Source organism: Jaculus jaculus, chromosome 9 (assembly GCF_020740685.1).
Source record: "Jaculus jaculus isolate mJacJac1 chromosome 9, mJacJac1.mat.Y.cur, whole genome shotgun sequence".
NCBI lineage: Eukaryota > Metazoa > Chordata > Mammalia > Rodentia > Dipodidae > Jaculus > Jaculus jaculus.
Genome location: NC_059110.1, coordinates 95,122,131 through 95,138,322, shown reverse-complemented (window position 1 = coordinate 95,138,322; position 16,192 = coordinate 95,122,131). Strand labels below are relative to the sequence as shown.

Below are 16,192 nucleotides of genomic sequence, written 5' to 3'. Positions count from 1 at the left end.
GAGAGAGAGAAAGAGAGACAATGGGTGTGCCAGGGCATCCAGCCATTGCAAATGGACTCCAGATGCATGTCCCACCTTGTACATCTGGCTTATGTGGGTTCTGGGGAATAGAACCTAATCAATTTTAATGCTTTATTTTTAGATATGAAGAGACATTCAAGGAGTATTAGTTACCTGATAAACTTTTACAAATATCATAACAAAAGAAAGGGAATTGGAAACAGAGCCAATGCAATAAGACGACAAGTGAAAAAATCATAGAATATACTCAAAAATAAGAGAAGATGGCTGGAGCGATGGCTCAGCAGTTAAGGCGCTTGCTTGTAAAGCCTAAAGGACCTGGGTTTGATTCCCTGTAAGCCAGATACACAAGGTAACACATGCATCTGGAGTTTATTTTCATTGGCTAGAGACCCTTGCATACACATACTCTCTCTCTCTGCTTGCAAATAAAAACATAAAACATTCTTAAAAAAGGAACAGAAGGGCTGGAGAGATGGCTTAGCGGTTAAGCACTTGCCTGTGAAGCCTAAGGACCCCGGTTCGAGGCTCGATTCCCCAGGTCCCACATTAGCCAGATGCACAAAGGGGCACACACATCTGGAATTCGTTTGCAGTGGCTGGAGGCCCTGGCGTGCCCATTCTCTCTCTCTGCCTCTTTCTCTGTCACTCTCAAGTAAATAAAAATAAACCAAAAAAAAAAAAGGAACAGAAGAGCTGGGCATAATGGTGCACACCTGTAATCCCAGCACTTAGGAGGCGGAGGCAGGAGATCAGGGGTTCAAAGACAGCCTTGGCCACATAAGACCCTGCCTCAAAGCAGAGAGGATATTAAATCTCTGAAATGAAAATCGGATGTGCTGGAGGGAAATAACATATAGAGAATATGAAAGAGCACTAAAAATTCAGATTCTGGGGGAAATTAAACTTCAAGAGGGGCTGGAGAAATGGTTTAGTGGTTAAAGGCATTTCTTAGCAAAGCCTGACAGCCCAGGTTCAATTCCCCAGTATCCATGTAAAGCCAGATGCACAAGGTGACACTTGCACCTGGGGTTCACTTGCTGTAGCAAGAGGTCCTGGTGCACCCATTTCCTCTCTCTCTGTCTCTCTTTCTCCTTGCCAAAAAAAAAAAAATCAAGGCACTGGGTTATAGTCCAGTTGGTAGACAGCTTGCATAGCATGCAGGAAGGCCTGGGTCTGAGCCCTAGCACCACCACATGCGTACCTGTATCCCAATACTAGGATCAGAAGTTGATTTTCAGGTACATAGAATTTTCCAGGTCAGCCTGAACTGTGTGAGATCCTATCTCTAAATAAATATAATTTAAAATGCAAAAGAATAGAAATTTGGACCAAAAAAAGATTATATATACACACAGAAATATTTTAAAAAGAAATATTAAGAAGTGGGAAAACAAGAGAGACAAGCAAAATTAAGACAATCAAATTTTCCACTGGTAAAATTCCAGAAAGAGAAAATGGAAAGACGTATTAGATAATACAAAAATATGGCCAGGTATGTTGGTACACACCTTTAGTTCCAGTATACAGGAGGATGAGATAAGAGGATAACTAGTCTGGGTCTAAAGTGAGTTCTGGGTCAGACTGGGCTAGAGTGAGACCCTACCTGTGAGGGGGTGGGGGTGAAAATTACCCTCAACAAAAATACATGAGTTTCTAGCTAAAACAGATCCTCATAAACATGGTCTGGTAATGCAAGCCTATAACCTTAGCTATTCAGGAGGCCAAAACAGGAATCTAGCACGTTCACTGCCAGCCTGGTCAACTTTGTGGGACCTTGGGTGAAAAAGTAAAGAGGGTTGGGGCTATAACTCAGTGGTACAATGCTTGCTTATTATGTGTGAGATCCTAAGTTCAATTTCCAGTATCACGCCTCAAAATAAAATAATATATAAAAAAAAAACTTCACAAAGCACCCAGCACAGTTAGTGAAAAAATACCACGTAAAGACACAGAACTATTAGTTTTGTTTTTTGTGCATAAGAAGGATCACACTAAGAGATTCTAGAGCACGAAAAGAACAAATCACTATAACAGACTAGGGCTCTCAAGAACACACAAAGAACATGTAAGAATAAAACTAAATTTGGAAAGAAAATAATTTGCAGTCTGTAATTACAAAAGCCCAGATAAAACAGCAAACTTGAAGCATAGTGAACATTTTCAGATGTGCAACCATTCAAGAATTTGTATGCCAGGTAACTTTTTCAGGAAGCCACTGAAGAATGTGTTATATAAAACTAAGGCAGCAAGCCGGGCATGGTGGCGCACGCCTTTAATCCCAGCACTCGGGAGGCAAAGGAAGGAGGATCTCCATGAGCTCGAGGCCACCCTGAGACTACAGAGTGAATTTCAGGTCAGCCTGGGCTAGAGTGAGATCCTGCGTTGAAAAAAACAAAACCAACCAAACAACAACAACCAAAAAAAAAAAAAACAACAACAAGGCAACAAACGAAGAAGCCACGGACTCCAGGAACAGAGGATTTGTCACAGGCTAGAGAACCTGGGCACCCCCAGTGTGAAGCAGAGAAGCTCCTTGCAGAAGGAGGCCTAGGCAGTTAGCAGGGTGACAAGAGCAAGGAATCCAAGGGCTGTATCCAGGGGGATAAAAAGCATTTGATTTGTTTGCCAGTTTGTTAGATAGGTTCTAGCTTTGGTGACAAGTCTGATAATAAATTAATAGTAGGTAATACTAAGTAATTAAAAAAAATGGGGGCTGGAGAGATTGCTTAGTGGTTAAGGTGCTTGCCTGCAAAGCCTAAGGACCCAGGTCCAATTTCCCAGTACCCACATTTGCCAGATGCACAAGGTGGTGTGTGTGTCTGGAGTTTACTTGCAGTGGCTAGAGGCCCTGGTGTGCCCATTCTCTCTCTCTATTTGTCCCCCCTCCCTCAAATAAATAAAATAAAATAAAATAAATGGGACAAATATTAAGAAGAGGGAAAAGAAAATTAAGGAAGAGAAAGAAATGTAAGCTGGACAGGGTGGCACACACCCGTAATCCCAACATTTGGGAAGTGGAGCCAGGTGAATCAGGAAGTCAAGTCGGGTTACATGACACCCTGCCTTGAGGAATGAAAGAGGGAAATACTAAACCCTTACTTAAGTAGGAAGTGAAAAGATAAGGACCAAAACTTAAGTCAGTAATAATAAAAACATGGGGTTTGTAAACACAGATGTAAACACCCAAATAAATTGAGAGTTGAGAAATATGGGCCATCTGATTTTCTTTCTCCTTTTGGTGCATGCCTTTAATTCTAACACTGGGAGGCATAGGTAGGAGGTCTGCTGTGAATTTGAGGCCAGCCTGAGACTACATATTGAATTCCAGGTCAATCTGGGTTAGAATGAGACCCTACCTTGAAAAAAAAAAAAAGAACAGAAAAATTTCTTTTTTTTCTTTTTTCTTTTTTTGCTTTTTATTTTTATTTATTTATTTGAGAGCAACAGACAGAGAGAAAAAGAGGCAGAGAGAGAGAGAGAGAGGGGGGGGGAGAGTGGGCACACCAGGGCTTCTAGCCACTGCAAACTCCAGTTGCATGCGCCCCCTTGTGCATCTGGCTAATGTGGGTCCTGGGGAGTCGAGCCTTGAACTGGGGTACTTAAGCTTCACAGGCAAGTGCTTAACTGTTAAGCCATCTCCCCAGCCCAGAAAAATTTAATTCTTGCAATGTTGCTTGATTTTCTAAAACTATGTACTTACTTAGCATATATTAAAAATAAGTTAAAAGTTTTAAAAGTTTGGGATCTTCCTGAGCTATGTAATGAGTTCAAGGCCAGACCAGTCAACTTATTGAGACTATCTCAAAATTTAAAAAACTAAAGACTGAGGGATGTAGCTCACTGTTAGCATTTGTACAGTAAGGTTCTGGGTTTACTCCTCCATATTACAAAGACTAGGGGAAGAAAAAAAGAAAGGAAGAGAGAGAGAAAGAGAGAGGGAGGGAGGAAGGAAGGAAAGGAGGGAGGGAGGGAAGGAGGGAGGGAGGGAGGGAGAAAGAAAGACTCAGTCTATGGCAACAGTGGCTACTCACAGGTTACTGAGCTCTGGATGCATGCATCTTGGGCCAGGTGCTCAGCATGCAGCAGTGTGTGCATACAAGTGTAGGCAAATATAGTTTATGTTCCAAAGAATCCCTCGTGAAGTAGAAGTGCAGTAGAAAGGGTGAGGCAGAGGGTAAGACTTGGCAAGCAGGTGGTGAACCTCCTCTGACTAGCTGCAAAACTCCTCGTTTATCCTTATGCAACAGTGTGTCTCACCTGCTGTGGTTCTGCTATCTCAGGCCTCATAGCCATACCAGAAGCTTCGGGGCCTCTGACACATCTGGTCCAATGCACTGTTCTTGCTACCACTGACAACCACAGCGGTCTGACAGTACACTCGAAGAATCTCTTTTCCATAGTCACAGCAGACAGCTTTAGAGGAGCACTGCTATGTGCCAAGTGCTCTGTGTGCTGGTTCCTTTATGTTATTTATATTTGTTGATAGGGTCTAACTACGTAGCCCAGGCTGGTTTACAATCCTACGTCAGCCTTCTGAGTCCTGGGATTCCAGGTACACACTGCACCATCACATCAGACAACACTTAACTCTCACAGAGGCTCTATGAGTCAGGTGTTGGTCCTCCATTCGGACCTCTCATTTTACAAGTGAGAGGTTTGCAGACACTAAGTATCATTCTGGTATGCCCTTAATGACTATGTTGGAATCCCCAACAGCTAATTGCTGTTTCTAGAGGTGCTAGAGTTGGCAGAGACCTTCAATGAGAAAGAAAAGGCATAGAGAGAAAGTTATCTCCCAGGAGGGCAGCAGAGCTAGCAGTAGACTTCTGGCAAAGTGCTTGCCCATCATGGCACATTGACTGGCTCCCTGCTTTGGGCAGCCTATTTGTGAATGACAGGTAGCTCCACCCCTGCCTTTCTGGCCACCCTGGGTATGACCTGTCAGGATGGGAAAGTAACACTCCTACCTTTCCAGCACCACTTTCTCCACTGACCACGATGGACTGGTTGACTGGCTCAATCAGGCTCTTCACATTCCTGTAGGTCTGCTCACCCACAGTGAAGATATGGGGCTTGAGTGTCTGAAACAGTGGAAGGTCGTGTGAAAATCTATTTTCAAAGAGTGGTTGATCCAATGACAGCTCAGATGAGAGGCTGCCAACAGCATCTTTTCATCTAGAAAGCTTTCCTGGGTGCCAGTGTGAGGCCCAACTGTGGAACTGCTATGGTGGATCTACTCATTTATGTTCCCAGCCCGGAAGCAGTGCTGGTGCTGAGCACTGTATGACATCAACACCTTGGGCTCTCATTTTATTTTCTTCAGTGGTTTTATTATGCTACTTATTATTTTGTTATTGTACTGTACAATTTGCAAAAAAATGTTACCACTTAAGAAGTCTATGTTAGGTAGCTACACTTAAAAGAGGGTTAATAACAACCTGCTAAGGTCTTCAGTAAGTATATGCATGTGAGGTGAATCCCAAAGCCATGCTATCCTCAAGGTGCTGGCATCAAATGTGGTTTGGGGAAAGGGAGGGGACCATGATTTGGCTTTTGATTTTGAGGAGAGGGCAGACAGTGGGTCTGATGCAGCCTCAGGACAGATATCCGTGGATTCCACTTTATACTTCCCATGAGTAAATTTCTGAAGGGCTAGGCCATCTATACTGTACCTCACCAGCCTAATCAGCAATGGTCACATACAGCTTTCCAAGGGCACAGGCACCCACTCAGGATGTTGTCAGTGCTGCCCCTCTCTCTGCTTGTCCTTACCCCAGCCCACTTTCATCTGGACTGGTTAAAAAGCTCCGAAGTATTCTTTCTGCCTCCTTCACTCTCATCACTTCTCCAGGGGCTTTGCTCCCAGGCTCACCTCCATTTGAATGAGGCAGTATGCAGACTCTGCCTGCTATGTTGTTTTGGCCCCTCACAAACTGCTGTGGTGGGTTCATCTTCCTATCCTCATGCACTGCTTCTTTTCCCTAGCCTCCCTCTTGCTACCAAGCATTCTCTTGCTTCCCCTGAAACACATGAAACACTCTAACATTCCCTGCCTACACCTCTTCCCATCCCCCAATTTATTCTATTCTCAGTACAAGAATAATTTATTCTTACTACAGATAAATATGTGCTGAACATTCAAGGACAATCCTTTTCTAAAAACATAAGGTGCTTCATTAGTGCAGTGGCTAGTGTGCCAGTCTCATAAAAGCATAGTTAAATCTATAAATATACCTCTGTAGTCGGGCATGGTGGCACATGCCTTTAATCTCAACATTTGGGAGGCAGAGGTAGGAGGACTGCTGTGAGTTCGGGACCAGCCTGGGACTACAGTGAGTTCTGGATCAGCTTTGGTTAGTGTGAGACTCTATAAAAACAAAAAAACAAAAAAACAAACAAAAAAAAAAAGAAATATACCTCTGGAATTCCTATACCACTACTATACCTAGTTAAGAAAACCCTTGTTCTATATGTTTCTATTTTATATTCCGATCTCAATTAAATAAATATTTGTTTGTCCTCTACTTTGTACCTTCTGCCCTTAAATCAGTTATGTGTCCAAATTTTTGAGCGTTCCTGTCAGACAGGGCTAGTGTATCAGCAGGCTTTGAAGAACTGTATGACTGGGAAATAGATGGGCAAGGACAGGGAAGCTTAGGTGGAGGCTAGGGAGACCTGAGGCTACAAGAAGCAATCCAGCCTTACCTGTGGTTGAGGTGCAACATGGTACTCTTGCATCAGCTCAGGTGTATAGAGCTCAGGGATGGGCTTGAAGGGGTTCAGAGCTACCAGGGTGCAGCCAGCATTGGTGTAGAATATGTCTGCCATGTACCGGGCCTGCAGGCACCTGAGGACTGAGGCAAAGATGCCGTTAGTAAAGTCTGGCTCAAATATAGGCAAAACACAGGCACGTATCTGTGGAGCAGTACTCTCTCTGTAATTAGCAAAGTGCCATTAGATCCCCATAGCTCCCTGATGAATAGATACAAGGTCTAATTAAGACAAACTCCAAATCTGGAGCACAGCCTGCCCTAGGGAACCCAGGAGCAGCTGCTGTGCTCCCTGGGGCAGAGGCCAGGTCAGGTGTCTGGATGCCTGGTCTGAACTGGGGCAGCTGAGCTGGATACCTTCATTGCCCGTCCACCCTCCTGGAATGGCACTCTAGGAGTGGAGGGCCCATACCTGTCTCCAGTGTCACAGGATTCACCTTGGTGAGATCTTCCAGCTGGTGCAGCGGGGCCTCCCCACCCAAGAAGTCCTGCAGGTCTCCTCTGAGGGATGCCCTGCTTTGGGCATCAGAGCCTGAACTGTGTCCATGTACCTGGAGCAGAACACAGGGGCTGTGAGAGATGGCACTCAGGATAGCTGACAGCTAACAAGGGCAGAGCCAGCAGAGGACAAGGAACAGGTCTCACATTTCAGCTCTGCTACTTACTAGTCTTGAGAGCCTGGGCAATTCACTTCACCTCTCTGAGCTACGGCATGTTAATTTATAAATAAAGGAAAATAAACCCAGCTTACAGGGATACTGGGAAGAAGAAACATACAAAGCACTTGGTCAGGGCCTTGCAAACTGTGTACATATATGCCTTACCATCTCTTCTGTCATGAGCTCCAGCCAAGTCAGCTTTCAGGTTATAGGCTAACAGACTTACAGGACCCAAAAAGGAGGGGCTGTTGTTCCCAAGAGGAGGAGAAGACAGGCACCTGGCTGAACTCTGCTTGTGACGGCTGAGGTCTCTGAGAACACATGTGTAAGTTTCCAATAGGTATGGTAAATTCCAATAGCTCAAATCCCAGGAAACAAGCCAAGGTGGCAAGTTTCACTTGAATGACACAGCGATGAGTCTATTCCAAAGGTGCCTCAGGCCCACCAGAAAACACAAGGCAGGCTCTTGTTCTCTAGAGTAACTAGCAAAACTAAATGCAGCGAGGGAGGAAGGTGAAGAAATAAAAGAAAGGGGAGGGTGGGGAGAGTAAGAACCTACTCACCAACCCAGCTACAATTCATGGAATCTTTATCTAACCAGAGGCAGCTGAGCTGAATCTAATGCTCAAGAGCCTGGATGTGAAAGCAAGGCTACCGAGCTTGCCACAGACCTGTTGATAGCAGCTACTCAGGAGGCTGAAGCAAGAGTATTAAGTTTAAGCACATCCTGGGCAATTTAGTGAGACCTTTGCCTCGAAACAAAAAAGCGAAAAGAGCCAGGCGTGATGACACATGCCTTTAATCCCAGCACTTGGGAGGCAGAGGTAGGAAGATCACTGTGAGTTCAAGGCTAGCCTGAGACTAAGGAGTGCATTCCAGGTCAGGCTGGGCTAGAGTGAGACCTTACCTCGAAAAAAAAAAAAAAAAAAAAAAAAAAAAGCAGCTTGGGGACATAGTTAAATGGCATGGTGCTGACCTAGCATGGGTGAGGCCCCAGGTCCAATCCCCAGTACTGACAATAAAAGAAAAATGAAAGCTGGATTGCCTGGGTTTGAAGCCCGAGTCCACCATAAATCAGCTGTATAATCTTATGTATCTTAACCTCTTTTCGTCATCTCTAAAATGGGAATGTGAGTGTTCCTGTCTCACAGATACACAAAAGCATATATATATAAAGGGTTTAGAAAGGCATGAGGAATATGCCAAAAGAAGTAGCAGTTATTGCTGGACATGATCCCCTAGCACTTGGGAGGCTGAGACAGAACTACTAGGAATTCAAGACCATCTAGGCAAGTACCAGGCCATCCACAGCTGCACAGCAAGACCTTGTCTCAATACAGCAACAACAGCTGGGAATGGTGGTGCATGCTGTTAATCCCAGCATTTGGGAAGCAGAGGTAGGGGGATTGCCATGAGTTCAAGGCTACCCTGAGACTCCATAGTGAATTCCAGGTCAGCCTGGGCTAGAGTGAGACCCTACCTCGGAACCCCCCCCCAAAAAAAAAAACAGCGACAACAAAGAGGGAGGGAGGGAAGGGAACTAATATATTCTCTAAAATGTTTTTTTGGATTATGGATAATTTGAGTTTTCAATTTTTTTTTCCAAATTCCTGATAATGAATATGACCTTTAGTCAGTCATTTAACCTTTTAAACTTTACTTCCAAAAGGGGGACGTAATGGCACTGTATCGTATATAATACTAGATCTTTCTGTTTGGGGTGGGGGATGTGTACAGTGTTATGCACTTGTGTGCAGATACACACGCCCAGTGCACATGCATGCAGTGGCCAGAGCAGAACATTGGGAAATTCCTTTGAGACACTGAATCTGGTACTGCCATTTTCAGTCACACTGACTGACCAATGAGCCCCAGCAATTTTCCTGTAGCTGCCTCCCTCAGAATTGGGGTACAGGTGTGCAGGGCCATGCCCAGTTTGACATGGGCGTGGGGACTGCACACAGGCCCTCCGATTTGCACAGTAGCTGTTCTTCTCTGCTGAACTATCTCCGCAGCTGCCACTGCTTTGTCTTTCTCACGGAGGTTGTGAAGATTAAACAGAATTGCACAAGCGTGGCGACTACTAGATGAGAAGGGCTCCGCACAGAGCAGCCACTGGTGTGGTTATAGTAAACATTGCTACTCTTACAGCAAGAAAAACTTACAACTAATACCAAGCCCAGAGTAGACAACTGTCCTACTTCTCTAGTCTCCAAAACTTGTTTCACGTGACAAATGGAAAGCAGTTCAACTAGCAAATCTACCGCGGCTTCTCTGAGGCTGCTAGTCCCACACTTGGTTATCCCCCTGAATCTCACTTAACCGCAAACATCTTGAGGGCACGCCTCACATTGAATACCCTAGAGTGGGGTGACAGTTAAGTAGGATTTCAGTGTGCTGTGGACCAGGAGCTATGGGTATGAAGGGTGATACGTGTATGAGATAGTGCTCCACAGTGAAGCATGGCTTCACATCCTACAGACCAAGGACAATACCCTTTTAGAGGGGCAGAGGTCTGGTGGAAGGGCAGGTTTCATGGTGCCTGTGAGCCATTCATTAGAATCCCACACAGGTCACCTTCTCTGGCATTTCTGTACAGGCTGACCTGTTTGCCTAAGCTGCATGATTTCCTTTTCCGCTTGACTAATTCCTTCTTGTTCCTTAAAGCTCAGCTTCAATGAACACTCCCGGTGCTTCAACCAAACAGCCTGGCAGGCACCTGTCAGGATTCCCTCTGCTCTGGTCATCAAAGTGCCCTAGATTCCTTTCCCTCTTCACCTTACCAGTTACAAGGAAAAGAACAAAGAGCCACAGCAGGAGACATTCAAATTAGGTATCCGGAAGAGCACTGGAGTGACTACCTGACAAGGAAAGAACAAATGGGGGCTTTCCTGTCCTTCCAAGTAAGAACACTGGGTTCTTCAGTATGATAAGCAAAACGCTGGTGCTTGAGGCCTGGACTCTGTCAGGCTGAGGGTTACCTGCTGGAGCATCCTGCATTAAGTGTGGTCAGCCAGGGTTGTTCTGGATCACGGGCACAAGTGGGATCATGAGGCCATGGCTCCAGTAGAGGGCTCAGATCTGAAGCAATCTCATAGTCACCCCCAAGCCTGTACCATGAGACAGAAGACAAAAGCCATACACAGGTGAGGGCTTCTCCAGGGTGACTCATTCCTACTCCTCCTACCAAGCAGGAGGAACCAAAATGAGAACCAGGGCAGGTCTGGGCAGAGAGTGAGAGTCTGTCCTTTCCCGTGCCAATTAGGAACAGGGCAAACTTTGATGAGCGCCTCCAGAGATTCCCTGGGCTACTTTTATAGCACAAGTCAAAGGCTAGTTTTATTAGCTTTAAGGTTAAGGTTGGGGTGGGACTACAAATCTGGGTATATTGTGGAAGATGGGACTCTGGATAGACAGTCTTCTGAACTCTCTTCTCTATTAGACAGAAATGTCCTACTTAAGTGTAGCCAGCAGGCCTGAAGTCAGTTTCTGATGTGCCAGGTAAGCTGTTTTATGAGTAGGAAATTGTGGTTCAGCTATCAGATGGGTGTGTGGCCTTGGGGAAACACTATCACCAACCTCAAACTTCACCTTGAAAATGGGGTAGTTAAACATACTTCACAGGGAGTGGTAGTAAAAGGTCAGTGAGATCATGGTTTCAAAGCCTCAAAGCCCGGCACAAAATACAAATCTGAGTATCACTGAGGGTGAGTGTTAGCATTACAGCGAAGGTGGATAACCCATCTGGGAACGCTCGTCAGGTGGAGTGGTCCAGTGTCAAGAAGCTGAGATTCGGGCTGGAGAGATGGCTTAACAGTTAAGCACTTGCCTATGAAGCCTAAGGAACCTGTTTTGAGGCTCGATTCCCCAGGGCCCATGTTAGCCAGATGCACAAGGGGGGGTGCATGTGTCTGGAGTTCGTTTGCAGTGGGTGGAGGCCCTGGCACACCCATCCTCTATCTGCCTCTTTCTTTCTGTCTGCCACTCTCAAGTATATAAGTAAAAATTTTTTTTAAAAAAAAAAGGAAGGTGGGATTCAAATGGAGTGGTGGCACCCATCTGTGATGTCCAGCACTCAAGAGGCCGAGGTCATAGGATCTCAGTTTGAGGCCTGCCTAGGCTACACTAGGAGACCTTGTTTCAAATAAATAAAAAATGCTGAGATTCAAGGAAGGGAGTCCATCTGAGGTGGTGTTATGAGACTAGGATCAAGCCAGTCTCTGAAAAATGGCAAGTGACCCTCAGTCAGCCTAAATCCTTCCCCCAGCAAAGAGAGATGAAGGGCATCTGTAATGGAGTAACCCAGGTAGAGATTTATTGAGGCTCTGAACACACTGAATCTTTAAGGAACCCAGGGACAGGAGCATCCATGGAAACTGGAAAAGGGAAAAGTTAAGCAGAAAAGGGTTAATTTCAGGACTGTGCTGGACACCTTCCCTCTGGACTCCTTGGGTCATCCAAATAGAGGACACTGAAGGAGAACAAAATTCCCTTAACTGGAAGCTCATCTTCTGAATGTGGTCCATTGCATACAACAGGGTGGAGGGTTAACATTCAAAGCTCAAAAATCTTCCTGGGGCTCATCACAGCTCCCTAAACCTCATTATACATACGGAGTAATAGTACTCAGATCTCACAGGGCGGAAATGAATATGGGTAAGCACCAAGTGAGAGACCTTAGAAACTCCTACTTATTACCACGCAGCATCTGCTTCCAGCTGGAGTCAAGTGGGATCAGAGCAGTTTCCTCCAGTTCTCCCTCCTTAGGCGGTTACCACCAAGAATTTCTGGAAAGGGCGTGACCACAGTGGGCAGACGCGAGTAATGATAGGTGGAACACACCGAATCAAATCAAGTGGCAACCTGATCATCAGCTCCAGCTCGCCGGGCCTCAGTTTCTTTTGGGGCTTGAAGGACAAAGGGAGGGCAGACGTGGGGAAGAGCTGGACTGGGGTCCGGGAAGCCAATCACCGCCTGGCCACAGGTTCCTGGCGGGAACCAGGACTTCGGGTACCGACATGTGCCTGTGGTGCCTAGAGCAGGGATTCTGTTCTCCAGAAAGAAGCACCCGACAGCGGGGAAGAGTGGATAGGACCCTAAAGTCAAGGGAACGGCTCCCCTAAAGCCTGCTATGGTCCCTGGGTCCGACAGCGAGAGGGACGGATGTCCGGACCCAGACTGTCAACCGGGTGCGATCGCTCGGAAGCCCCCCCCGCCAGTGCCGGTGAGCGGGAAAGTGACCGTGAAAGGTCCTTGTTTGGGGCTAGCTAGGCTACCTTTCCCTGGGACACGAGAGGGTCAGCAGAAGAGGGGAGAGGAATGCAGATTTAGAGACGGGGCGGGGGAAATGCTACCTTCCAACACCACTTACGGGGCAAGCTGGCCCCCCACCCGCTCCGGGCCGTGGAGAGCTCCGGCTTGGGTTTGGGGCGTGGGGTGGCACTCACCGGTCCCTCGGCCCGAGCCTCCGAGCATGCAGTCCCCCCTGCCCGGGCCGACTGGAAGCGCGGTTCTGCCGGCGGAGGCGGCGGGAAGAGACCGGGGGAGGAGGAGGAGGAGGAGGAGGAGGAGGAGGAGGAGGGAGCCGGTCGCCCCCGGGCTGGCGGCCGCTCGGGCTGAGTGGCCCGGCGCCGGCCGGGCTCCTCCCCTGGGGCGGGCCTGCCGGGCGCACGTGGGCTGGCCAGGGAGGCCGGCTGGGCTCCTCCTCCCCGGGCGGGGGTGGTGGTGGGATGGGTCGGGACTCGGGTGGCCTCCCGCGTTCCGGGGCGGGGGAGCGCACGGCCTCGCGGGACCCCCCCCCCCGGGGCGCTCGCAGGGCCGTGGGGGCGCGCTCTGCCCCACGGGCCCTGGCCTCCCCCGCAGGGGCTGCCGCGCTCGCGGGCCGGCCCATGGCCACGACCCGGGCGTGCCGCGCGCGAGCCCAACGCGCGGGGCAAGAAAGGAGGCGGCGCGCGCGGCCGCGCGGAATCTGCCGGCCCGGAAGAGCAGGCTGCGCCGCCCGGGCCGGAAGCGCCGCTGGCGAGGCGGAAGCGGCCGCGTCCCGCAGGTGCGGTGGGAACCGCGTCCCCCCGGGCGCACGGGGACCCCCGCGGCCTGTTCCGCTTGAGGCGGCGATGTGGGGAAGGAGCCGGGCCCGGCCGTGACCGGCCTGGAGCGGATACCTGAGCGGGGCCCGAGCCGGCCGCACGTGCTGCTTCCTGGGGTGGTACGCCGTGTGCGGGGCTCCATGTCTTGCCAACGGGTGTGCGCTCCCAGCGTGCCACTTTTCAGACACTGGTGCGTGGCAGAGTATCTCGTAGCCCATAGGAAGAAAACTACCAACTCTGGTAATGTGCTGTGTGTGGTATTCGTTCGTTCTGCTAACTTGCACCTTCGTCTGAAAATGAGGGAAACGTGCCCATGCCGTAGGGTACCAGCTAGACTCGGGGCTCGGCTCTTGGCAGTTTGTCCCCCTGTGTTGTAGGTTCAGAGAGGCTCTGAAAAGAAATCCAAGAACACTGAGTCCAAAGTAAGTCAAAACTTCTCTCTTCCGCTGTAGGATTTTAGTCAGTATGTACTCATCTTTCATTAAAGATTTCACAATATATGCTACATTATGCTTTATAGTAGAAATTCCTAGCTGTGACACCATTTGGATTATATTCCAAGTTTATTTTCTTAGTTTTTTTTCGGGGGGGAGGTGTGCTGGTCTGTAAGTCACTATGTAGCCAAGGAGTATGACCTTTAACTCCTGATCTGCCTCCCCTTCCCTAGTACTGGGATTACAGGTGTGGGGTACATTTGGCTTTCAAATTTACTTTTGAGCCTGCCTTTATATACTGACAAATAAAGCTGTCAGTAATTTTGTAACTTCCCCTGGCGTTGTCTAATGCATCAATGTCAGCTTTCCTCCACAATTCTAGGAGAATCAGAGGACAGAAATTCTGTCCCTGAATTATAACCCCTAGGGCCTCAAGGTCTGCTCTGAAACCTAGAAATGAGTAAAATCCAGCTAGTTACATAGGTATATACCAGTTTCACAAGAATGTTGCTTTCCACAAATCTGTTCCTTTACTGTTTTCACAGGAAGAAAAATGTATCAAAAGCAGGTGAAAGAAGCTTTTGTCAGTAACCTCAATGGAACTAGCGTACTGGAAGTCACGCAGGGCTTGTGCTTCCCTGCGTTCTGCATCCTGTGCAGAGGCCTCCTGATCATTTTCTCGCAGCACTTGTGTTCTTTTTCACACACCTGGAGAACGAGATTCTTCCTTGACTTTGTTGTTCTCATTGTCCCCCTGGTGACCACCTTGACCATATTGTCTTCATTTGTCCTCATTGAGCATCTCACTATACTTGCCTGTGGGGCGTGGCTGTTCTATCAGATATACCAGAGGAGGACTTGCTATGCCAGAGTGCCTGTTCAGAAAATCCTTGAAAAATTCTTGACAATCAGCCTAGAATCAGATCACAATCCAGTCATCACCTGCTACCGTGTCATTAACAGTGTATTTACTGCAATTGCCATTTTGGCTGTGGACTTCCCACTTTTCCCCAGAAGACTTGCCAAAACTGAGCTTTATGGGACCGGGGCAATGGATTTTGGAGTAGGTGGATTTATTTTTGGGACTGCCATGGTTTGTCCAGAGGTCAGAAGAAAACATATAGATGGGTTCAGATTGAATTATTTTAGAAAATCATTATACTCTGTTTGGCCATTAGTCGTCCTCGGAGTGGGACGGTTAGTTCTTACAAAATCCATAGATTATCAGGAACATGTGACTGAGTATGGAGTTCACTGGAACTTTTTCTTTACCATCATAGTTGTGAAATTGGTGACATCACTGCTATTGATCATTTTCCCCTTGGATAAATCCTGGATCGTGGCCATCAGCATTGCTGTGTTATACCAGCTAGCCCTTGACCTTACCCCACTCAAGAGGTTAATTTTGTATGGCACTGATGGCAGTGGCACAAGGGTCGGTTTCTTAAATGCCAACCGAGAAGGAATAATCTCGACGCTGGGGTATGTGGCAATACACATGGCTGGTGTACAAACAGGGCTGTGTGTGCTGAAGAAGAGAACACATATCCGAGACTGGATGAAAGTAGCGTCTGGTCTTTTACTAGTAGCTGTCAGCTTCTTCATAGCTCTTCATGTAGTTCAAGTGAATGTTGAGGTGGTATCTCGAAGAATGGCCAACTTAGCCTTTTGTATGTGGATAACTGCTTCTAGCCTGATGCTTCTTAGTTGTTTATTACTAAGTGATATAATTTTGAGTTTTGCCAAATTTCTAATTAAAGGGGCTCTAGTACCATGTTCTTGGAAACTTAGCCAGTTGCCTGCTACAAATACAAAGCATTCTGGATCTCTAGTGCTAGAAGCTGAAAAAAGGGAACTCTGTCTTTGTTTAATTACAGCTCTGAACAGAAACCAGCTACTTTTTTTCTTGCTGTCAAATATAACAACTGGCCTCATCAACTTGACAGTGGATACATTACACAGTAGTACCTTGTGGGCCTTACTTATCCTTGGTTTTTATATGTTTATTAACTGTTTGGTTATATATATACTTTATTTGCAAGGGAAAATTATAAAATTTTGATCAGTGGTAGGAGCTGAACAACACTGAGTGGGGAATAAATAAATGTGAAGGAAATGTGGTGTTTTAAAAAATATTTATTATCTATTTGCAAGCAGAGAGAGAAGACAGAGGGCTGGAGGGATGGCCTAGTGGTTAAGGCATTTGCCTGCAAAGCCAA

At 47.1% G+C, this 16,192-nt stretch overlaps 2 protein-coding genes across 9 annotated transcripts in view; one reads left to right on the top strand and one right to left on the bottom strand.

The window, feature by feature from the left end:
• Myo19 (myosin XIX) overlaps nucleotides 1–13,019 on the bottom strand; it is a 32,704-nt gene extending 19,685 nt beyond the window's left edge. For 4 of the 5 annotated variants that reach the window (XM_045158620.1, XM_045158622.1, XM_045158623.1 and 1 more), the window contains exons 1-5: nucleotides 12,901–13,019; nucleotides 10,435–10,563; nucleotides 7,207–7,345; nucleotides 6,730–6,878; nucleotides 4,992–5,105 (exon numbers count right to left, since the gene is read on the bottom strand). In XM_045158620.1, coding sequence (XP_045014555.1) covers nucleotides 4,992–5,105; nucleotides 6,730–6,878; nucleotides 7,207–7,345; nucleotides 10,435–10,446 — 414 coding nt within the window. In that variant the 5' untranslated portion in view covers nucleotides 10,447–10,563; nucleotides 12,901–13,019. Of the gene's footprint in view, nucleotides 1–4,991; nucleotides 5,106–6,729; nucleotides 6,879–7,206; nucleotides 7,346–10,236; nucleotides 10,253–10,434; nucleotides 10,564–12,900 lie in introns of those variants that run through there. The other variant, XM_045158621.1, reaches the window with a different exon arrangement.
• Nucleotides 13,020–13,480: 461 nt separating this feature from the next.
• On the top strand, nucleotides 13,481–16,192 carry Pigw (phosphatidylinositol glycan anchor biosynthesis class W). Of its 4 annotated transcripts, none has more exons than XM_045158678.1 (2): nucleotides 13,481–13,499; nucleotides 14,519–16,192. In XM_045158678.1, exon 2 carries the CDS (start codon nucleotides 14,527–14,529, stop codon nucleotides 16,033–16,035), a length of 1,509 nt encoding a protein of 502 aa, XP_045014613.1. In that variant the 5' UTR covers nucleotides 13,481–13,499; nucleotides 14,519–14,526; the 3' UTR covers nucleotides 16,036–16,192. The 4 variants fall into 4 exon arrangements, with proteins under 4 accessions (XP_045014613.1, XP_045014612.1, XP_045014614.1 ...); XM_045158677.1 differs by lacking the exon at nucleotides 13,481–13,499 and adding an exon at nucleotides 13,558–13,779; XM_045158679.1 differs by lacking the exon at nucleotides 13,481–13,499 and adding an exon at nucleotides 13,610–13,729.